Below are 24,884 nucleotides of genomic sequence, written 5' to 3'. Positions count from 1 at the left end.
TATGAAAGGACTTTTCCGAGCCTTCCCTCCAATGCGAGCACCCTTCCAGAGTGGGAACTCAACACTGCTAGCACAGTTAATGAAGTGTCCATTTGAGCCGATCCATAAAACTGATCTCCAATTCATCACTTGGTTGCCCATTTACTGGCTCTTACCTCGGTAAAAAAGGGTTAGTGAAATCCAAGCTTTCAATATAAAGGAACCCCTTTTTAGGTCGAGCTGGTAAGCATCCGTAGGATGCAGTCCAGATCGACAACTATAGTTATCGACTTCAGGGGAATGACGGACAAGAGGGTGCCACGCGCTTTTCCGCTGGATTTGACCTCGTGCACGCGCACGTCGGCTCAGACTACGTTTGCAGCAATTCAGCCGTGCATGCACACACACGTGTGCGCGCGCACACAGTCACACACACATACACACAGACTCCAAGACACATGCACGCACACATACACAGACCCCCCGCCGCACGCGCACACACACATGCCCCCCGCCCTCGCAGCTCAGCAACAAGGTGAAGCCCCACTCACCGGCTTCCTTGGTGCGGCGGCTCTCCTCTCATCGGCAGCTGCAGGGCCCGGCAGCAGGACTCTTCCTCCCTCCTTTGGCACCGGGGCGCAGGGTAGGCTCCTGCCTGCTCCGGTGCTCAAAACAGCCGCGGCTCTTCTGTGGGAGGCGATGTTCGGTTTTTTAAAGATAGTTTGGGGACAGCACAAACCTCCCTTTTCTAGACCTGCATTTGACTAAATTAGTAAACCGCTTTACTTTACAAACTATCTTGCTCTGTGGTTTTCATTTTACTTATTAAAAGCACAGCACTGCCACCTCGCGGATGGCATAGTACAGAGCAGTATGCAAACTTGTATTATGATCTTTTGTTACTGTAGTGGAGACGGTTAAGTTATTCAGTTGTTTAATTCGCAATGTATCAGTCATAGACAGCTTAGTGTGCTCTGAATCAACAGAACACAAGCTCTTGAGCAGTCACTGCGTCCATCTCCTAGGTCGGCATCTTCATCCGTGTGAGCGTTGATCTTAAAGTTGGCATATAGAGTAGAGAGTGCCCTTCCAGCGTCTGCTATCACGTTTGAGTTCCAGATTCAGAAGTAGTAGAGGTTGTTGAGCGTTAATTATAGAAGACCCGGATCTCACCTTTTTTCTTTCTATTTTATTGCCCAGATTTGATTGGATTACATATTAAACGAGTGCAAGCAATTTGCAAGTGAGTTCATTTTATTCTCCGTCTATTGCTCCTCTTGATGAAAGGGTTCTTCTGGTACAATTATGCAGCACACACGTGGATAAGCACTTTAAAAATGAACGCTAAAATAAGCAGTTTCTAATTTATTGCAATCTTATTTTATTTTCACTATCAAAGCCACCGTGGAAATCGGCAGATAGATTTTTGCCCTCCTTCTATCTCCAGCCATATTATAAATAAATATACAACCACGAATGTTTCTTTCGGCCAGATACTGGACTTGTAGGATGCATAAAGAAAGGAATCAATCAGTCAGGGAATTTTAAAGCACGCTACTCATAAAGCACCGCTACTCACCCGTGAGGGTCTCCAGGCGCGTGGTTTGGGGGAAGCGGCTCCGCTCAGTCGCAGAGCCAGTCACGTAAATACAACACATATTGCATTACAAATGCTATAGGTGTCACCATTGCGAAAGTTAAAACTATTGGCATTGTAAATGACAAAGCTATTTCGCTATTTTCAAAACCAACACATAAATGAAAAAATTGTCATTTACAATACCAATAGCTCAAACTTTCCTAATGCGAGACCTATTGCATTGCAAATGCTTGTTACATTTTGCTCGAGACTATGTAACCCTTTGAACAAATTCCAGGTTCATTCCTAGGGTACCAACACAATTTCCCTTGAACAAACCGGTAAGATTAAAAACATTCTTTCGGATCCATCTACTCCAGCTGAAAGAGCAAAACACTCGCTGGATGTTAAACGCTGTTTAAAATTCTACCTACAGAAAACTAAGGATATCAGACGATCCAACCAGCTGTTCGTGGCTTATGGTCTAGCAACTCTTAGAAATGCTGTAGCAAAGGCAACAATAGCCAGATGGCTGGCATCTGCTATTCATTTCTGCCATGACAAGGCTAACAAACCTTTGCAGAGGAAAGTCAAAGCTAATTCGACAAGAACAGCATCAACCGCTTTGTTTGCTGAAGTAACTCCGGAAAATATGTTGTGCTGCGACCTGGAAAAATGTCCACACTTTAACGAGACATTACTGCCTTCAGTCTACATGTCAAGAGGATTCGGCAGTTGGACAGGCTGTCCTACGCCACCTTTTTCTTTGACACCAGTTTCAGGTAACCTTTGGCTTTTTAAATATCTGATTGTCATTGTGAGAAGTTGGCCTGATACAAAGTGTTCACTAGAATAGTGAACATTATATATCAGTCCAAACAACCCTTATTGATTGGTTGTAAGTCAACCTTATAGACCAGCTATCCTAGTAGCATGGATACGAGCAGTCTAAGGCTAAAGACTCGAGAGGGCGTGTTAAGCCAGCTGTTATACCACACATGTACCCCTTGAACACCCAGTGAAAGGACACCACACAAGTGTTATGAAAATAAACAGTGTATTTATTAAAATCACAACAGCCCTGTACTCTTTATGAGGACAGGGTACTAAGCACAAAACAAAACTCTTACGAAAATACTTAAGTTAGCACAGTATATACAAATGCCCGAGGGGCACGGAAAACCATATACTCTGAAAGTGGAATGCAAAATTACTAGCAGGTAAGTACAGTACTAATAGGCTTTGGAATCGCTAGGTCTTGACTACTGAACCTTCTGATTACTAATAGGAGGCCTAGGGGACTCGGGTGCAGAGTGTGCACTCTCACGCGGGATGCGGGACAAAGTCTATGGTAGCTAGATTTCACAAAGTTAGTGTTCTCTGGTGAACCCGATCTGGTAGGAGGAAAACGAAAGTGGATCCTGACCCTTGGATAGTGAGGCTATGCTGGGGCACCGAAATGCCGAAGTTACCTAGCCCAGGGGCTGCAGCTGCATATGTCTCAAAAGACGTCGGGAATCCTCGTAGACGGACCAGGAGCCTGGAAGAAAGATGCTGGCAGGCGACCAGTGAAGAGAGTTCGAAGTGATCCAAGCCTGGATCTTGAAGATGGATGACACCTGAAAGCAGAGGGGACCAAGTTCGTGACTACTAGCCAGTAGTCAGGTGGCACCAGGAGGGCACCGGATGGTAGTCACCTCGACTAGGTGAGTGGGCGACGCTGTGCTCTGCAGATCTCACGGTCCAGGAGGCGTTGTCGGAGACCAGGATGGAGGAGCGAGCTGTCCCACTATGGATGAAGCTGTCGGCGTCGCTGGACCCAGGATTGGGCAACAAAGCCTTGGCAAATTCAAGCCCACGCGGTGGACTCAAAATGGCGTCTGGAGTGGACCAGGAGGGTCCGGGGTGCTTCTCTTGAAGAAGGAAGCAAGGGCCAGTCTGGAGCAACCAGACCAGCAGCAGTGATGTCGTCGGGCGTCGTTAAGAAGGCCACAAGCCAGCCGGCTAGTAGCCAAACAACTCGGTGAGCAGCAAAAAGCAGAAGGGCCCCACGCAGATCGTGGCGATGCTGGAGGGCTGATCTTCGGTGCTGGAGCTGCTCAGGGTTGGGGCTTCTCGGACCCCAAAGCACTCACCAGTGGAGCACACGGTGGGCTTGTTGCAAAGAAGTCGTGCAGTCTTGGCGATCTTCGGTCCCTCGAGGTCTCGTCGCACTCACGGTTCTCAGCTTGGCTGTAGAGGTCAGAGGTGCCAGGGAAGCCGTGTCTCGTCGAGCTGGGTCGTCGGATTCCGGAGGAAGGACTTGCAGCAGACCGCAGTGTTCTTAGGATGGTGCCCGCTGATGCAGGGTGACTACTCCTTAGCCACAAGGGAGAATCTTGAAGAAGAAATCTTGATGTCTTTTCGCAGAAAGTCGTGTCTTGATTCCAAAGATCTAATTTGAACAGGGGGCCCGCTCCTATCTTTATACTAAAAAAGGGGGCTGACCCGGTGACTAGGTCCTGCCTATGGGTGGGACTAGGAGGGGGGTGGTTACACCCCTCTCCCATGCCGGACTTTCCCCAGGCCAGGGGCTGGTGTGCCCCTGGAACTGGTTCTGACCGGCCTATGCGTAGTGAGCACCGGGGTGCCACTCAGCAATCACCTTCCTGTAAAGCCCTGCCTACCCAGGATACACAAAACCCTGTCTGGGACGGTGCTAGCACCGCCCTCGACAGGAAACCCTTTGTCCAGGCTCCCCTCGCTGGAAGGACTCCCAGCTGCAGGGGGTCAGACTCATGTCTGTGGTGGCAGCATCCATTTTGTGGAGCTGAGGCTTCAGTTAACTTTAACCGGGGTTCACAGTTACATACATGTCGTGTCCCTCTAGAAGGGTGGAATGCTAACCCCGTCGCCAGAATTGGCGAGGGGTTAGTATTCCAATTCGTATGACACCTTACTCGACATGTTTTGATAAAGCAATACCAAAGATGGCATTTAACCGCGAGGATTATAATGCACTTAAGAGTATATGGTATGCGATATCATGGAACAGCTATTAGGACTTGGTTCCGCAAGCTGCAGACAGGCTCAGCTCATGCCAGAGCACCATCTCACACGATTCCAAGCACTCTGCCTTCAGGATTGTTAAGGCCTGCCATAGGAGTGACTGATAGGAATCTGTGTGTCCATTTTTAGGGTTAGATATAGGTATACTATATCTACAGCAAAGGGTGATTACACGACTTTGCCCCAGCTGTCATGCAGCCAGTTGTGTCAAATTTAGGAGGCCAGCCAGGGGTGGCATAATACATGCTTCAGCCCCTGGTAGGCCCTGGGTACACCTATGCCCTGAGTTACAGGGTCTGATAAGGTGGCCCAGTACCAATTGGAAATGTACCTAAGGTACATGGAATCCATTTTACAGAGAGAGCAGTAGGCCTGGGGTCCTGATTGGCAGGGCCCCAGGTCGACTATGTCAAAAAACAGCTAAAACACCGGGCAAAAAGTTGGGGGCAACCATAGTCAGGATGTACCTTCCTACAGTCATCATTCACGGTATACATAAGGTTATGCGATTAGAACACATTATTTATATGTACTTTCGTATATGTGTATATGGCGTACATATCCATGTATGGACATTACTATGCATGTCTCTTTAGTTATAACTCATGTTTTAACTTTGAAGGTTTGCATTTTCAAACCTCTTAACAAATAATGGATGCAACTGGGAGTTTATCAGCACAAGTCTCCCACCATCCACAACTGACTGTATACTTGGTATACTGCTTGGTACTCTGATTCAGGCATGTGAATCTATGAAAGAAACCCAAATACTGAATAAGAAAACAAGTTACTTACCTGTTAATACGGTTATCCAGTATTGGTATCTTTCATAGATTCACATGCAGAGAGTCCGTTCTCTGTTTTGGGATACTTATTTCCCACTTGTGCTAACGAAAATCTGAGGAGAACTGGCTCTGCAGAGGGTTCTAGAGGGTGATTGGTTGTGACCAAATTTCTGGTTCTTTTAGCATAATGATGTAGATAGGCTTCTAAGATCTATGCCTCAGGCCTTTTCTTTTGGGCCTACTACTGTTTACCTTTGGCACTGCTTTTTTATTTACCGTGGGACTCCCGCAACGGGGAAGGTATGTGAATCTATGAAAGATACCAATACTGGATAACCGTAGTTACAGGTAAGTAACTTGTTTTCCTATTGATTTATAAAGATCAAGCTAGTATTACTGAAGCATTTAGTAGAACTACAAACAGTTCTGCACAAAGAGCCCACAATCGCTTGGATCTGTTAATCTATTAGAGCGCAGTAAAGTAGATCTGAGAACAATCATCTTGTATACTCTCAAGACAGTAGATATAATATAGTCCAACATAGTTATGTTCCATATTTGGCGAAAATGGGCTTAACAGGGGCTTGTGATATCCTTTTGTTTCTAGACCGGCTGCGTGAAGGCAGTAAATGTCCAGTATGTGACTAGTATGTTGTAGTCTATGGCACCCGACATTTGGATAGTGGTAATGGGTTGAAACGGGACCGGAATCTCTTTAAAAATTATTGGAGTTACAGCACTTGACCACAGTTTGGCTAATCATGTCTCCAAAACCATTGCAACATTTTTTGTTCTTTTTAATTGAAGTTGGCATGAAGGATGACCACTAATAATGTAACACCTGCTTTTGTATGCATTTTTGGTTTTTCTATGTGTATCTTCCCTTTAACATAGTTGTTAAATTCAACCCCCACCCTCACAGCCACAAGCAGATTTTGTACAATAAAGCAGTCTGGTAAAGTTTAAATGAATATTTGAGCACTAGCTGACAATACAGTGACCTGGATTGACAATTTTTTAATGTATTTTCCTTTTGTGGTTCTGTGCCCCAGTATATCACTTCAACTCTGTGCCGCCCACCTTACCCCCTCCCCACACCTACAGAAAGCCTCAACTTTACAGATCCAGAAGTGGAGTAAAATACCTCCTCCTGTGAGCTCATTCAGCATGGTTCTCTTGCAATTGGCTGTATTGCTTTGGTTGTGTGCTTTTTGGTGTGGATGCTAACTGCTCAATTTTGTATTTGTCAGCACTTCAGAATCGTGATCCTGCCTGGTACCAAGCTCTGACAAATGGCTTGAATGAAGAACAAGGAAAACAGTTACAAGACATAGCAACCCTGGCAGAACAGAGGCGAGCAGCCCATGGTATTTTAATGCTTCGGTTTCATGATTTGGAGCTTGGCTTTTTTAAGTGTCTTGTTTTTTCCTATCTTACTCATTTTGTATGGGTAAACAGTGGGCATAGAGAAGACTTAAGCCTGACTTTCCACATGGGATTTGTAATCTTAGAGTATGGTTTTATAGTCTCAAAAATGTAGCTTTTGCCATAATGGGGATGAGAAATGCAATATTCCCAACATGTTACCCTGTACACAGTCGGTGAGGTACAAGAGGCAAAGATGACTTGTGTAGTATGAGTTTGTTTTGGAAGCTGGCACTTAAAGTAAGATATTTGAAACTTAAGAATGTGGAGAGGGTGGGAGTATGTATGCAAATGCTGGATACAGTTTTCAACCTTGTTCAGACATTTTGTTGGACAAGCAGGCCAATGAGGGTATTATTGAGCCTTTTATAGACTGTATTTTAGGATTGGACGGAGGCTTATACCAAGCTTGGAGTGTTTATGCCTGATGCTTGAAAGTACATGTTTACAGCATCAGCTTGCCTGTAGATACCCCCCCCCCCCCCCCCCCCTCTTCTTTGTCTTCCAATCAGACTTCTGGAAACCTGATGGTTCAGGCATGCGCTTCATAGTTTAAATCGAAGACTCTTTTCTATTCCCTCTAAGAAGAAATCGAGATGTATGCTTTGGGGCTTAACTATCAATCTAGGATGTTTGGCCCTTAGTTTTCAAACTTGTCCTTTGCTGGCCAAGTATAATCATACTATTGGGTAAATGGCCTATTTTGTGAACTCCTTTGCATCTGAGGAAGCAATTTGCATATGGGGGGGGGGGGGTAGTGTTATAAACTAAACTGTTCAAGAAACAGTGGCATGGTCTTGGAGTTCTGCAGTTGTCCATCGCCATGTATTTAATGCATATGGCTCAAGGGAATGGGTGGGGCACATCTCCCAGCCCCTGCTCTGTACTGAAGAAACAACCGAGACCGTCTACTTCGACAACGACTGCACCTGCCTCGATGCCAAGCAGAGTTCTTCGGCGCTGACTGGCAAGTCTGGTCATAGATCGGGACTGTAGAACAGATTCTTCATAAGCTACAAGAAGAGACCAATGCCTGCCAGAAACCTCTTGTAATTCATCCTCATATGGACCAAATACTCACCGCCCTTAGATCTGCTGCTCAACCATCCAAACGGGAGCGGTCCTTCAAAGATGCCTTGTACATGCCACCTCCACCAAAGTTGTGAAAAAAGTGGGCACGGCTAAAAGCCCATTGCTACTTTCTACACTGCCACCCCTGCCAATCCTTAAACACTCACCTACTTCTCAAGGGGACCCTGTGCAATACACACCTTGCGGTGGGGATTAATGTCACCTCGGTCAGATTTATGAGAGTGTCAAGGTGGGGGGGTGGGAGGGGTACCTTCGATCTCACCAGGATCCCTGGGACCCTTATGACACTGACCCACTAGTGAACACACATCCTGACTTGAATCCTGCCTGATCTGCCCCACATTATGATGCTACATCCTACCACAACTTGATTGTTAGAACTGCCTCCTTCTACAAAGTGAATCTCTATACTGAGCCGTCGGGGGGGATTTCATTTTGAGACTTTCCTCCAGTCACTGCTCTGCTCCAGATCTCCCCTTGCTTGAAGGCATGCTCGCACACCCCAGATTTGTTATGATCCAGTACGTGCGAGAGACAAAATACCAAGGGTGGACAAAAATATATAAGGCTTTACTAAATGACCCTCTCTACATCCGGGGCCAGCTTCCACCCGATTCGTAGTAGCAACAGGCCATAAGTGTTAACTCTCAAACCAATGGTGATTCCCCATACCAGATAAAGAGTAAGCAAATGCATACTTCGTTAAGAGGGTGGTAGCTGCGCAATCTGCCAACCGTTGGTATATTTCCAATCCCATTGAACTGCTTTCCAGGTATGACTACCCCATTTGATGAAATGGAAGAACTCCAATATCTCCCAGAAGAGCGGAAGAAAAGAGGATTTAAAATAGTCTGAGGGGAAACAAATCTCCAGCACTTACATCCGCTGTGCCCTGGATGCTGCAGACATTGCTGCTAGTGGGGTTTAACTAGAGTGTCCTGTTGCACAGGCAAATATTGCTCTGAATCTGGTTTCAAACCAGAGGTCCAACAGCATTTGCTCAACCTGCCCTTCGATGGCAACATCATTGTACAAAAGGTTGAACAATTATTAGAAAAAATTATGGACACAACAGCTAAAGCAATGGGTTCTCTACAAACCCCTACCCTTTGCAGGTTCTTTTGCTGTGCATTTTATTGTGGAGGTTCCAAAACCAACTGTCCCCAAACCCCCTGCACCCACACCAAAACTTCCATCTCATACCGACGTGCACACATGCCTATCCTAGAGGCTATTTTTGAGGCTCCTACAGAGGTAACGATCCAAAATAAGAGGTAAAGGTGGCTTCCTTCAAAGCCACCACTGCTATGCTCTGATTTGCTTCTGCCTGATCTCAAAAACGGATGGATCACTCCGTTTAAAGGCATTGGGTCCAATATTGGTCTAATCAATTCTTTCATAGCCCGTTTACATGGTGACTGTAGGAGAGTAGGGTCTGCAATCCTATGATCACCCCAGATTTTTGCTTTTTGCTTCTCTGGCTGTGGGCCTGCTAATCAGACCCACAGCCTTGCTGTTCTCTCACTAAATTGACACGTGTACCTTAGGTGCATTAACCAATTGGTACTGGGCCACCTTATCAGACCCTGTAACTCGGGGCATTGGTGTACCCAGGGCCTACAGCATGTATTATGCCACCCCTGGCTGGCCATCTAAATCTGACACAACTGGCTGCCCGACAGCTGGGGCAAAGTGGTGTAAGCACCCTTTGCTGTAGATATAGTATACCTATATCTAACCCTAAAATAGACATAAGGGTAGTTTGGAATGATACACAGTGATCACTAGAATAGTGAGCACTACATATTAGGCCAACATCTCACAGTGTCTCTTCAGGGTGTCATTTTGCCACTGCAACAAGGAGACTTCATGACGCACTTTACCTCAAGGATGCCTATTCCCTCATTCCAATCCATCCGGCACTTAAGATTTGTAGACTGCATTAACAGTTAAAAGTGCTCATCTTGGGAGTCGCTACTGCATCTAGGGTTTTTACCAAGTGCCTCACAGTAGTGGCTGCTAACTTGCGCATACAAGGAATCCACGTTCCTGCCGACATGGCAGCCATGTATTGCCTTCCGAAGCAAGGGCGCACCAGAGCTCCTCAACTCTCCCAAAGCATCTGGAGGTGGGCACTCGAACACAAAATCCAGCTGTTAGTTGAATACTTAGCGGGAGTGTACAATTACTTTACCGACTTACTTAGCAGGATGTGGCAACAAGTCCCCAATTGGGAACCCCTCAAGTCCTGAGTGAAGTACTTCTGGCGCTGAGGACTATCAGACATGAACCTCTATGCCACAGCAGAAAATGCCAGGTGCCCAAACTTAGCCTCCAGGCGCCCACACTTGTAGTCCAAGGGCATGCACTATGAATAAGCTGATCAGGGATGTTTACTGCACTTTTCCTCCTCTCTTGCTACTTCCGGTTGTGGTTTAGAAGCTTCTGCAGACATCTCAGACCATCATCCTGGTAGCTCCCTCATGGGCACAACAATCGTGGTTCTCCTCCATCATAGAACTCTAAAACTGTTAGGGGGAAACTCTCCAACAGGCCAGACCTTCCTATGGAGAGTCATGGAGAAATCAGACATCCGGACCACAAGTCACGCAATCTTGCGATCTGGCTCCTGAGGTCTTAGAGTTTGGATACTTTAACCTTCCACCAGAATCCTTTTTAAAGAGACTGGCGGACCTACTACTCAGACCGGTCATGCGGCAAAGTGGAAGTCTTCTGTTTTCGGTCCAAACCTATTGACCCACTAGCAGTCAAAGTACAAGAAATTCTCTGCTACCTGCTTTATCTGTAAACTTGTGGTTTAGCTGTCACATCCATACGATTGCATCTAGCGACTGCAGTCACTTATCTTCAGAACAGGCAACATTTCCCTGTTCAGAAACTGTCATTAAAGCTTTCATGGAAGTGAAGTCAATCCTCCTTTACCTCTACCTGACTGTTGTGGAACGGGCTCTCAGAACATTAGGTTCGAGGCATGCGGGCTGCTGAATTCAAATCTGTGCATGGATCACCGCCTAGTGTTTAGTCCAGATGATTGCACATTGTTGTCCTGGAAGAGTCTTCGAAGTATCCCGAGATAGGTGGCTCCTCCCCAGGACTACAGTGCGAATGGGCATCCTCTCCATCCTCGGATTGTTTTTTTCCGCCATTGGGTTCGGATGTACTTTTCTTTACTGAAGTTCGGAAACTTTCAAAAGGCCTTCGGGGTCGTAGATATTGTTTCGATCGGTGCAGAGTTCTTCTTCCAGTTATTCTTGAGCAGGACATCTAATAGCTGCGTGGCCTTTTCGACACCGGATCCCCGATCGTCGATGGAACGGAGCCCGTTCAAACGATGCCCCCTCTGTAACTCTAAGTACCCGCACATCGATGTACACCCAGTGTGCAACAAGTGCCTATCACCAGAGCACGATGAGAACTACTGTCTAGCTTGTGCTCGATTCAGGTTGAAGAAGAGGCTTAGACTCCGACGCGCAGCGAGGCAAACTATGTCGAAGCCAGCGCCCGACCCGGTGAATATCTTCGGCGACTATGAGGTTGTCGAGACAGAGGATCCAGAGCAGCAGTCGGATCCCGGTTCGGAGCATGACTCCAACTATTATGAAGACGACTAAGACCACTTCTAAGATGAAAACGTCGTCTAGGTAAGGGACGACGTATCCCCCCATCGGAGCCGTTGATGACGCGACTCGAGCGATGAACCGAGCCCAACAGTGGGTACGGGGCCCGAAACAGACACTCCAAGACTTCCAAGGGCTCAGGTCGAGGCATCGCCAGAAGGCCTTGGCCAGGATCATGAACATTCTATAGCCCCGCGTCAAGGCCTGGCTAAGAATACATCAATGAGCCATCGGTTCAACTACTCAAATCGAAACCGAAAGCCATCGACTCAACCAAAACTGCTGAAAACAGTCTTCGGGTCGTAAGGCTCTAACCCATCGGAGTAGACGAAGAAAAAAGGTGTCTATGACCCTGCGGGGTCAAAAGTAAAAAGTGTCGAACTGAAGATCGGTGCGCTGAAGTCCGCCATTAAGACCAAGCACGTCGATCCGAAGAAGTCTACGTCGACAGACAGCGACACAAACCAGGGACTAGAGTCTCGGAAGGTTCTCGATCCGAAGCATCCGGTTGACAGGCCACAGCTCGTCAAAAGCCTTGCGTCGAAATCCAAAAGCGCCTCAAAGGACCATGTTGAGTCGAGGCATAGGAGACGGCCTCCGACGCCACCAGCACCGAAGTCGACGCAGGGCCAAAGACTTATTAATGAAAAGGCGAAGTCAGTCGGGCCTACATAGACGCCGGCGCCGAAGGTCAGTCTGTCTAAAGACACTATATGCCACCAATAAAATTCTGACTGCCACCGACTGCACACCCCAAGGCGCTCGATCCAAAACCTGGGGTCGAAAAACACCCAAACAGGTGTCATTGGGGAAAAGGAGTCACCCTCTGGACGAGGACGTTATGTACAAAGAGCCCTCGTATGATGACCAGTCGAAGCTACATATCTACTCCGAATCTGGTAGACTTACTATCTATCAAAGGAAGATCAGGTCGGAAAATCCTCTGGAATCCTACAAAATTCCACTCAAAAAGAAAAGGGATTCTGCAACATCACCTGTCCTTTTTGAGACTGTGGTACCATGGCCAGGACACTTCTGCGTACTCACCCACACCCACTACTGAGGATATATGGGGTATGACGATGATGAACAATATCAGTTCGAGGCATGTGGGCTGCTGAATTCATATCTGTGCATAGATCGCCGCCTAGTGTTGGGTCCGGATGATCGCACATTGTTGTCCTGGAAGAGTCTTCGAAGTTTCACGTGATATGGGGCTCCTCCCCTGGACTACAGTGCGCATGGGCATCGACTCCATCCTCAGATTGTTTTTTTCCGCCATTGGGTTCGGATGTATATTGGTTCACTCTAGTCGGAATCTATATAAACTTTCTTGCGGCCAAAAGGCTTTTAGTTTTCTCGTCGGTATAGTCTTGCGTTCGGTGCCTGCTTCTTCCAGCTCGGTTCCGAGCCGGATTCCAGAGAACCGCGTGCTTTCGACGCAGAGGGCACAGTCGACGCAACAGACCTTATCGACTGTTCATCATGGAACGGAGCCCGTTCAAGAGATGTCCAGTGTGCAACTCAAAGTATCCCCACATCGACGTCCACCCGGTGTGCAACGTGTCGGTCGCCGGATCACGAAGCCAGTTGCATGGCTTGTTCCCGTTTTCGATCCAAGAAGACGCTTAAGCATCGACACAATGCGCGCCAGGAGGCCCAGCAGACTGCACCGGCGCCTGTGGACATCTTCGATGCCGGGGATGATGAGGGAGCTCACCGGGAAGTTGGTGAAAACCTGTTGAATCCCGCGTCGGAGGCCGACTAAGACTACGACGCGGACGCTGAAATGTTCGAAGCAGAGGAAGTCATAAACTAGGTAGGAGAAGACGATGGGGCCTTTGGGGCCATGGAGGATAGCTCGAGCGAAGAGCTAACTCCAACTGACATTGGGGCCGAAACGCTTCAAAAGGCTCAGGTCGAGGGATCGCCACTAGGCCTTACCCAAGATCTTACGATGGGTTCTACGGCCCCGCCTTCGGGCGCGGCTACAGACATTACTATTGAGCCGCACCCTGCAAAATCGAAACAGAGTAAAACCAACGGTCTCGACGCAAGCAAAAGCACTGGTGCCCCCTCGAAACCGAAAGTGCGCATTACTTTGGCCGGATCGAAGGCCTCGGAGCCATCGGTGCCGACTAAGCAGAAGAGTGTGGTCGATCCGAAGACACAGGTCAAGGGCGTCGCGACTAAGTCTGCCACGCCGAAGACAAAGGTCAAGGTGGTCGAACCGAGTAAATCGGCACCGAAGGTGGTAGACTCAAACAAGGGACTCGGTGATGAGGCCAAAAGCGGCACAACCCACGAGGCCACGTCTGGTGGTGCCTCGAAGACTCCCGTCGACTCGGCGCGGCCGTCCGCCGCTTTCTCCAAGCAGGTGGCGGACTCCCTAAAGCGCATCAAGGAGAAGACCTCGACTGTCAGCCCGAAAGATCCTCCACCTTCGAAGCCGATCGAGAAACCTCAAAAAGCATCGACGCCCATTCACTTAACGCTGCCGCCAAAAGTGGCGCCGAAGGCTTTCACCCCTAGGATGGGCGCCGGCGTGCCCGAGAAGGTGTCATCGGTGCCCAAGTCGACGACAGTGGTCCCAACATTAAAGCATCGACAATCTTCGTTGGAAGAACAACAAGAACATTTTATCGATGCCGAAACAGGCAGACTTTCCCTCCATAAACGAAAAATTGCCCCGGAACAGCCAATGGAGTCCTATAAAATTCCTTTAAAGAAAAAGGATTCCACTTCAACTCATGTTCTCGTGGAACCACTTTCTCCACATGGCCATGATGTCTCACCCACTTACTCGGACGTGGACGCTGGGGATGGTGATGAGTACAGCTATCCTCACTACACCGACCCTGGTGATATCAATGAACCCTGGGCAGCTGGTGCTGCCCCAGTTGATCCTCACTCTACCCCAGACACAACTCTATGCTGTAAAAAGGTCGCCTACAGAGGGTTCAGCGGCGTTTAATGCCCTCATTGAAAGGGCGGCTAAAAATCATGACTTCCAGCTCCATGCTGACCCCATTGAAGTGGACTTTCTTTTTGACACCTTTCCGTCTCAGAGAGAACTGTCAAGACTCTGCCTATGTTGAAGGGTGTCTTAAAACATGCTGGGGAGATCTTTAAAGAGCCTACCAGAGCGCTAAACCCTAGGATAAACCCTAGGATTGAGAAGAAGTATAAACCAGCGCCTACTGACCCTAAGTTGCCTTTGGGCTCTCCTTGATGTTTCAAATGCCCGGAAGAGGGCTAATTCTCAAACAACGGGATGATGCTCCTCCCCCAGATAAGGAATCTAAGGTGTTTGAGGCATCAGGGAAAAGGGTGGCAGCTCAAGCGGCCAATATCTGGCGCATTTCAAGTACAAAAGCACTTTTAGCAAGGTATGACAGGGCACACTATGACACACTGGAGACCCTGTTGCAGCACCTGCCAGACGAATACAAGGAGGCAGCTGAGATGCTCATCCAAGAGGGGAAGCTAATATCCAATGCTTCCATTAAATGTGTACTGGACGCGGCTGATACCGCGGCCAGAGCTGTCAACACTAACGTCATGCTGAGATGACATGCCTGGCTCAGAATCTCGGGATTTAAGCCAGAGATGCAGACCACCATTCTTAATCACAGTAAACCCTGATCATCTGTTTGGCACAGAGGTGGACACCACCTTGGAAAAGAGAAAAAAGACACTGAAACTGCTAAGTCCATGGGGGCCTTGCAGTCCCAGCAATTCAGGGGTGGTTCTTTTCGTCACTCAAGCACTAGAGGTGTTTCCAGAGGCCAGCTCTCCCAAACCACGCTGTACTACAAAGGCAACAGGCAGTCCACATACACCAAACAAACTCTAGGTGGATATCGTGGAAACCGCGCCAAAGGCAGTGGTCGTGGAAACAACAACTCCAGATCCTCTGCCACTAACAAACCGTGACTCCTTGTCACTGCCCCCCGACCACGCAACACCTGTCAGGGGAAGACTTCAACAGTTCCTGCCAGTCTGGAAGTCCATCACCACAGACAGGTGGGTCACACAGCTTATACAGTACTGTTATTGTCTGGAGTTGACATCCACTCCACCCAACATACCCCCAAGACACCGTCCTATGTCCGCCGAGCATTTGCACTTATTGCAGCAGGAGGTCCTCGTCATGCTGCAAGAAGGGGCAATCGAGCTCGTGCCTGTGGAAGAAAGGGACAGGAGTTTACTCACTTCTTGATACCAAAAAAGGATGGGTTCCCTCAGACCCATACTGGACCTCAGACCCCTCAATCAGTACATTCTATCGGAGCACTTTCACATGCTGACCCTGCAGCAATCGGGGATTTTCTCGCAACGCAGCGCGAGTGTTCATGCAGTTGATAGGCATGATGGCCTCCTGCATCTCCATAGTCCTGCACGCGAGACTACATATGCGTCCGCTTCAGGAGTGCTTGGCACGTCAGTGGACCCAGGCTCACGGACAGTTGAAAGACCTAGTGTTGGTGAGCGGTCGGGCATACAACTCTGCATTGGTGGAATCCACAAAACCTTTGCCAGGGACGACCGTTCCAAGAGCCTGTGCCACAGATCATCCTGACGACGGACGCTTCTCTCCAGGGATGGGGAGCTCATGTACTCAATTACACTGTGCAGGGACTATGGACACCACAGCAAAGGAAGATGCACATCAATGTTCTAGAACTGATGGCGATCTTCATGGCACTGAAAGCCTTCAAAGTACATCTGTGCAACAAGGTTGTGTTGATCCGGACGGACATGACGGCCATGTACTACATTCAGAAGCAGGGAGGAACACTCCACAGTTGTCTCATCTGGCTAAGAGCATGTGGAAGTGGGCCATTCAGAGAAACATCTTCCTCAAGGCAGAACACCTCCCAGGCAAAGACAATCAGATGGCGGACCTGCTCAGCAGGTACAGCCAACAAATGCACGAGTGGGAGATACATCCATCGGTACTCCACCCGTACTGCCAACGGTGGGGTCATCCAGAGATAGACCTGTTCGCCACAAAGGAGAACGCAAAATGCCGAAGCTTTGCTGCCAGGTTTCCACACCCACAATCGCAAGGCAATGCGATATGGATGAACTGGTCAGGCAAATTTGCGTACGCTTTTCCCCCAGCACCTCGAATACCGCTGGTGGCACGCAAGCTGAAGCAGCACTCGATGACTCTCATCCTGGTTGCTCCGACGTGGGCTCGCCAACCATGGTACACCACGTTTCTGGAACTGTCCGTGGTACCGCATCAAAGGCTGCGCCTCACACCCATGCTTTTGACGCAGAGCCATGGCGACATTCCGCATCCAGATCCGCTACAGCTCAACCTGGCGATCTGGCTCCTGAGGTCTTAGAGTTTGGCTACCTCCACTTACCTCCTGACTGTATGGACATCATCCGGGAGGCAAGGAAGCCCACCACCAGAGTATGCTATGCGGCGAAGTGGAAGCTGTTTGTCATTTATTATGCAGGCCACAACATTGACCCGCTGGATGCATCCATTCAGAACATCAATTGTTATCTCTTACATCTGTACAAATGTAATCTGGCCTATGCTTCCATTCGCATACATTTATCCGCAATGGCTGCTTATCTCCAAAACAGACAGCACCTCTCACTTTTCAGGGTGCCTGCCATTAAAGCCTTTCTGGAAGGACTCCAATGTGTCATTCCCCCGCGGACGCCACCAGCTCCGGAGTGGAACCTCAATGTGGTCCTCACCAGGCTTATGGGTCCCCCTTTTGAACCACTGCATTCCTGCGAGATTCAATTCTTGACATGGAAAGTGGCTTTCCTTATAGCGATTACGTCGCTACGACGAGATAGTGAACTCCAGGCACTAACTATCCAAGAGCCATTTATTCAAATTCACTCTAACAGGGTGGTGCCTCGCACTAACCCTAAATTCCTTCCTAAAGAAGTGTCAGTTTCATATCAACCAGACTATAGAACTACCTGTGTTCTTCCAAAATCCAGAGTCACTGGCGGAGAGAATGCTCCACACACTTGACGTTAAAAGGTCCCTAATGTATTACATTGATAGGACCAAGGATTTTAGGAAGACTAAACTCTTTGTTGCCTTGGCGCCACAACACAAAGGTAACCCAATTTCCAAGGCTGGTATAGCCAGGTGGATAGTTAAATGTATTCAGATCTGCTATCGGAAAGCCAAGCGCACTCTCACCATTCCACCACGGGCCCACTCCACCCGAAAGTTGGGGGCCTCCATGGCTTTCCTTGGAAATATCCCTTTGGAAGACCTATATAGAGCAGCCACATGGTCTACCACACACACGTTTACAAAACATTACTGTTGATGTGCACTCCAAACAGCAGGCAGCTGTAGGGCAGGCTGTTCTAAAAACACTTTTCCAAACTGCTGCAGCTGGCACAGGCGGCCGCCGTTAATGGAGGGACTGCTATGTATTCTTTGCACAGATATGAATTCAGCAGCCCACATGCCTCAAACCAAATATGCTACTTACCAGTATGCATCTGTTCTTGGCATGTAGGGCTGCTGACATTCAGATCGCCCTCCCTCCTCCCCGGCGGCTGCAGCATTCACACATACTTCTAGCATGGTCATCATTCACTTAGTTTCACTCCATCTTGGCCACAATGGCTAAAAACAATCTGAGGATGGAGTCGATGCCCATGCGCACTGTAGTCCAGGGGAGGAGCCACCTATCTCCTGATACTTCGAAGACTTCCAGGACAACAATGTGTGATCATCCGGACCCAACACTAGGCGGCGATCTATGCACAGATATGAATGTCAGCAGCCCTACATGCCAAGAACAGATGCATACTGGTAAGTAGCATATTAGTTCTAACAACTGCAACAAATACAGGTGACCACCACTAAGGGGAGACACTGCTACACAATCTGCAGCTCTTATGCCTTGAACGGTAAATGCTACTTATGGCCCATCCTGGACCTATGGTTCCTAAGCCAATACATAAAAACTCAAAATGACGTCCCTACAAGAAGTTATACCACAAATAAGGGATGGGGATTTTATGTCCACTATAGACCTCAAGGATGCCTACCTACACATTCCCATGAACCGAAAACGCAAACATCTACTGAGATTTGCCATCAACAGAGCGCACTACCAGTTCACAGCCCTAGCCTTTGGACTAAAATCTGCACCAAAGGTCTTCACAAAATACCTAGCTGCGGTAGCGGCGCACTTACGAAGGCAGGGAAAACATGTATATCCCTACCTAGACGACTGGTTGGTGAAGGCCAATTCCTGCAACCAATGCAAACTACATGCTCAGTGGGTCACGCACACGCTGACAGAACTAGGGTTTGCGATACACTGGGGGAAGTCCTCAATAGAACCAGAAGAGGTGGAGATCTTCCTGGGCGCACAGATCAACACCATTCAGGGCACCGTGTTCCCCAGCGAGAGTACCTTCGCACTGCTGAAGGAGACCAGTCACTACCGGAAGGGTCAACATCTGACAGGGAGGACAGTGATCAAACTCATGGGGATGATGGCGTCCTGCATACACCTAGTCCCCATTCTCCGACTCCACATAAGACCATTCCAGGAATGGCTACAGCAGCAATGGTCACAGGCAACAGGGAGTTGGGAGGATCTACTGGTTGTAACGCATGCAATGCAAAAGGAGATCACATGGTGGAACAAAGAACATAATAAAGGGGTTATCATTTACACCACCAACCCAAACAGTGACCATCACAACAGACTCATTCCAAATGGGATGGGGGGTGCACATGAGCCAGCTCCAAGCGAGGGGTTTGTGGACACACACAGATGCGATCAGACACCTCCACTACCTGAAACTAAAAGCCTTCCAGAGAAACTGTACGGGCGGAGGATGTTGAAACAAACCAACACCACAACAATGTTCTACATCAACAAGCAGGGAGGTACATTATGTGGCGCTATTAAGCCTAGCACAGAAATCAGCATCCCACAAGTGGGAGTTTAATACACAGGAGACACAAAAGCCATTCAAAAAATGGGGGACCCCACAAATAGACCTGTTTGCAACACACCAGAATACAAAATGCCAAAACTTCGCATCCAGACAGCCAGGACAGCAATACCAAGGAAATGCCCTATAGATAAGCTAGTCGAAGACATTTGCCTACGCTTTTCCCCTGATACCGCTGATGCACAGGGTGCTCAGCAAGTGCAGAACAAGTAACATGACACTGATACTGGTAGCACCACAGTGGGCCAGGCAGTTCTGGTTCTCACAGATAGTGGAAATGGGGCAGGGGCCACCACACAAGTTCCCAAAAAGAGTTGCTCTCAGTGCAATGCGGAACGGTACTTCACCCAGCAACGGAAAGCTTCAGCCTAGCAGCTTGGCTCCTGGAAACTTGAAGTTCGCACACCTAAAACTCCCGGCGAACACGCTGCGGGAGGCAAGGAGACCTATCACACGGAAGTGTTCTGTAGCAAAATGGAAAAGGTTCACCCAATGGTGCATCAAGGAAAAGCTACAGGAGAAAATCACCAGGGAATCAACAGTGCTAAAATGTTAAAACACACTTGCTAAAGAACAACCTATGCTACACCTTACTAAAGGTACACCTAGCAGCAATAGTAGCCTACACAAGAGGGGAAACGGGGAAAAGTTTCTTTACATCCCAGGTGGTTAAAAAAAAATACTGCATGGGGCCAAAAGAATTTCCCCCCCCCCCCCCCCCCCCCCCCCCCAATATAGTTCTCATGCAACTTATGAAGGCGCCTTTCGAACCCATTCCCAAGGCCTCTACATATGCTCATCAAAAAACAGCCTTTCTGGTAGCAATCCCCTCGCTACGCAGGGAAAGCGAACTGCAAGCGCAACACTACAAGAACCCTACATTCAAATTCACAATGACAGGGTGGTAATGAGAATGGATCCACATTTTATGCCAAAGGTGGTGTCAAAGTTTCACTTAAGCCAGGCAATACAGATACCAACTTTCTTCCAGAAACCATCCACAAGCGCAGAAAGAGCACTGCACTCTCTGGACGCTAGAAGAGCAGTGATGCATTACATTAAGAGAATTAAAGATCGTAGAAAAACAAAGCAATTCTTTGTGTTTTTCTCAAGCAGTTTCTTGGGAAGACTGGTAACAAAAAGCACCATTGCACAATGGATCACACAGACAATACAATTCTGCCACAAGCAGGCAGGTCAAGAACGACAAGGAGCAGCACAAGCCCACTCTGCCAGGAAGGCTGTTGCTCCTTTTTTCTGGCAAACACACCCATCCAAGACATTTGCCTGGCGGCAACATGGGCTTCAGTGCACACGTTCACTAAGCACTACTGCGTGGATATACAGATGAACAAGGAAGCACAAGTAGGACAAAAGGTGCTTCAACATGTACTCAACAGACGCTCATCTTCCACCCAGCCGCCACAAACTTAGCAAACCACTACAAAGTCTATGCACAGCATAGTGAATCCAGAAAGATTCACGCTGCAAAACAAATAGTTTCTTACCTGTCAGTGATTCACTAGCGAACCCACCCACATCTGCCAGAAAGATGAGACCGGGGAACAGGGGATTTAAAAGATTATACGAATGGAAAAAGACCTTCAAAAAGGATAAACAAAGATGGCACAAAACAAGAACAAAAAAGAATCTGAAGATGGAGCTCAATGGTGGGAGCTTTCTGGGGAAGCGTGCCGACGTCACGGGAGGACACCAAATGGTGGGATGTCGACGCCCACATGGGCCGCGGGGGAGGGAGGGGGGGAGAAAAACAGAATGATTCCAGACCCAATCAGTAGAGGGCTGAATAATGCACAGCATAGTGAATCCAGAAAGTCTTCAAGCAGCAAAACTACACTGACCGGTAAACTATTCGATCTCCTTCCTGAGGCTTGTCCATTCTTGATCACTGTGGTACAAAAAGTCTTAAACACCTGTTAGGCCTAAGGCTCCTCGCCCACACTACCACTAATAGAGCACTTTGGGTTTTGCATTGAGCCTGGTACACTTTTGGGGAACCCCTGGACTCTGCTTTTGAATACTGGCGATTCAAATTAACAAGAAACCGCGCAGGCTTGGGCCTTTAGTAGTTCATGTTTCATGGGTGTGAATTTTGAGTTTTGAAGATGAGGATCTAATTGTAACATATCTAGTGACCTTTATCGATGAATATAGCTAAATGTTGGCATGCTGTTTAAAATGCCAATGGGGTCTTATCTTTAAAGAACTAAAGTTATAGCTCCCAAAGCAGCAGGTCTTAAAGTGTAGTGCAGATAGAAATAGGCCTGAAATGTTGCCCTATTCCTGTGAAACATTGAGATGTGACAAATGGGACCCCTTTATCTTGGAATTTTGAGTGAAGGCCAGCTATATTCCATGATAACCTGTTTAAACAGAACTGGTAAACTACGATCAGTAAAAAAAAAGTTAATACTTTAACTGTAAAAACACTCCAAGTGGAGGAAACTGGGTTTTGTAGAAGACTCATGAGTTTACCAGAGGGCACCTAATTTCATCTGTCATGAGGAGTTAAGCCTAAGTTATCTGGAGGACCTAGTCCATGTGGCACCTTTTTCTGTGGATATCAATAATACATATCAATCGAACACAATTATTTAATTCTAAATTGGAAAGCTAAATTCACATGGCCTATGTTTATCTTCTGGATCTTTTTAATCATCCACACTGTGAAATTGAACCCAAGCATTTATTTTCTTTTTTTAACATATAAATTTGCAGAGAATAGTGTAAATCAACAGTTGTTTCTCATTTTTATTTGTCAATTTGGGAGGGCTTCAGACCGTTCTAGACCCTATCTTGTGGCAGATGTCAAAGTGTAATTTCTTATTCAGATTCAGGGTTGGGATTATGCATCTCATTTTCTAGACTCTTCTATTCGTGTAATGATACTTCTGTTGAAGTGTCTTCAAACCATGCTACACTGTTTTTCTAATTGTGCTGTCTATATACTTGCAGCGGTTATTCTCTACTGTATTTATTTAGTTGATTCTTTTTAAAATGCTGTTAATGAGATCTAAGTGCTAACTTATGTTTTTATAATATTTTAGTCATGATGGTTGAGTGCATTTGTATTGTCTTAACGGCTATTTTTTCTGACTAAAACTAAACAGAATAATTTTAATTTACCATCAGTCCAGCCAAAACCAAATTGGTCTCAAAATTGATTTTTGTGCTGCCCTATCCATTGCCTCCTGCAGGCATAGTAAAAGGCAGAGCATCAGACTCCAAGACTGTATTGCCCAAAACTATCTTGAGTAGGTGAAGGAAAGGAAATGACCATTTGTTGATTTGGAGCGGTGTAAAGATATTGTGCATTTGCAGCAGTTCATGAGATTGCACTTGGGTGAATTATTATAAAGATTTGTAGTGCTACATTGATTTCATGAAATATTTACATGTATATTTATTTGCCACCTGGACGGACTGCAACCACAAATTCAGGGTCCTTGGTAAAGGCTGGTGGTTCGGCACCTACTTTGATGGCATGTTTTTTCTGTGACCAGGCAAGACTTCTCTGTGGAAAAAATCATAAGTAGTGCTTGTGAGGTCTTTCAAATTCAACCTGCAGAGGAAGTCTTATCTATTAGAATAAAGTTGTTTGCAGCCAACAATTCTGATATTACAGATTCTTTATCATTCAGAGACTTCCTCAGTTACTTTCTGATCTACTCTCCATTGTCAGACAAATCTGAGAAACAAATGAGCAGATGTTACAGCTGGATCACTGGGCTTCTTGTTTGAGAGTTTTATTACTGGGTCCCGGTCTCAAGCGTGCTATTTCAAAAAAAGAAAAAATAATTGTAGAGTAACAGCAATAACAATCTGAACATGTTGCCCAAGATTATAAACCTTTTTAAAAATTGTTTGTATTTTTCTGCTAATTCACCAGCACTATAAAGGCTTTGTGCAGCTATTCAATATATCTTTAATGTCTTTACAGAATCCAAAATGATAGAGAAACACGGAGGATATAAATTCAATGCTCCAGTTGTGCCAAGTTCCTTCAATTTTGGAAGCCCTCCCCCAGGAATGAATTGAACCTTCTCTTTTCCTGCTACTGTGTGACTGATTGTAGTGAAAAGCTTGTGTTCCTCGCAGTAGTCGTTCCAGGACTGGTTCATGTTATCCAAAACTCACTCCTACCTAATTATGACATTGCGATTCAACAACAGCCGCCTCAAGTGGGACCTGATCATGTAACCTGGCACTTGGACAGAAAACGGATTTTGTTTTTGAAGAGAAAAAGAACTTCCAAGCTTCAAACAAAATACGACACTGTGGAACTCTGAATCCAAGATGTGATGAATGCTTTTTTTCTGGAGAAAAAAGTCATGGGCCATAGGACTCATTTACAGTGCAAGCTAGAAGGTCAATTAATATTTGTATTGCACCAATAGCAGTATAATGTAATGGCTGATCTCTTGCCCTTGCCCCAATAAGATGTCGATTCTTTTAATGTACATAAAAGGAGGCAACCTGGCAGCCTTACTTAAACTTCATTGTTTCAGTTGATCACGAATACCGATTGTTCATATGTAGAATATGGGACAGTTATTGTAGCACTACAACATAACTGATAAATCTGTAAATGAATTAGCACTTTTATATTGGATAAGCCTGCTAGCCTGTGTACAAAATGGCAAAATGTTTGCTGTTTATAAAGTATGTAAGAGTTCGGACAGTAGAAAATAATTTCAAGTTAATTTAACGCAAACTAGCAGTTTTGTACCTGATTAGTGTTGCAGTCACTTCTGGTTGTGACCTGCAATTGGTTATGTTAAAGAATGCAGTCGGTGATCTCATTGCTGCTAAAAGAGCAGTGCCCTTTATTTTTCTTACTGTTCCAAGTGTACAAAATCAAAATTTGAGTACAAAAACCAAATGTAAGCACTGGGATCAAATAATTACATTCTTAAAGGCATGTAAAAATTAAACGTGGAGTACTGCTCTTAAAGAGTTTTGAAGTGTGTGGATGAAACATCTATATATGCAATCTATTAAAAGAACACAATTCGGCTAATGAAGCTTCATGTATGATTGCATTTTTTTTGTCAGTGGACTTCTCCCCAAGCACCCCTCTTCCCCCACCCACAAAATAAATGAATGCCGCGAATGTTGTTTGAGGTCATAATTTTTATCTTCCATATTGATGTCACAATTTGATTTCCTGTGCCTATGGCTACCTTCATTATGCCATGCTGAAATTAATTGCGGTCATCCGGGCCACTGTCACTTTAAACCAGTTAACATTTGGTTACTGGAGACGGAATATAAATAGCTGGAATTTCTGTGAGATTAAACTGCTAGTTCTGTTTTTCACTTTTAAACTGTCATAAGTTTAAT

At 46.6% G+C, this 24,884-nt stretch overlaps 1 protein-coding gene across 2 annotated transcripts in view; it reads left to right on the top strand.

Moving 5' to 3' along the window:
• The window catches only part of IPO7 (importin 7), a 262,709-nt gene extending 238,055 nt beyond the window's left edge, over positions 1–24,654 (top strand). Inside the window, exons 24-25 of one of the 2 annotated variants that reach the window (XM_086955971.1) lie at positions 6,642–6,758; positions 23,482–24,654. In XM_086955971.1, coding sequence (XP_086812097.1) covers positions 6,642–6,758; positions 23,482–23,579 — 215 coding nt within the window. In that variant the 3' untranslated portion in view covers positions 23,580–24,654. The remainder of the gene's footprint in view (positions 1–6,641; positions 6,759–23,481) is intronic. The other variant, XM_086955972.1, reaches the window with a different exon arrangement.
• Positions 24,655–24,884: the final 230 nt, after the last annotated feature.

Source organism: Lissotriton vulgaris, chromosome 2_1 (genome assembly GCF_964263255.1).
Source record: "Lissotriton vulgaris chromosome 2_1, aLisVul1.2, whole genome shotgun sequence".
In the NCBI taxonomy this organism is placed as follows: Eukaryota; Metazoa; Chordata; class Amphibia; order Caudata; family Salamandridae; genus Lissotriton; species Lissotriton vulgaris.
The sequence above is the reverse complement of the archived record's forward strand: the minus strand, read 5'-3'. Positions and strand labels throughout refer to the sequence as shown.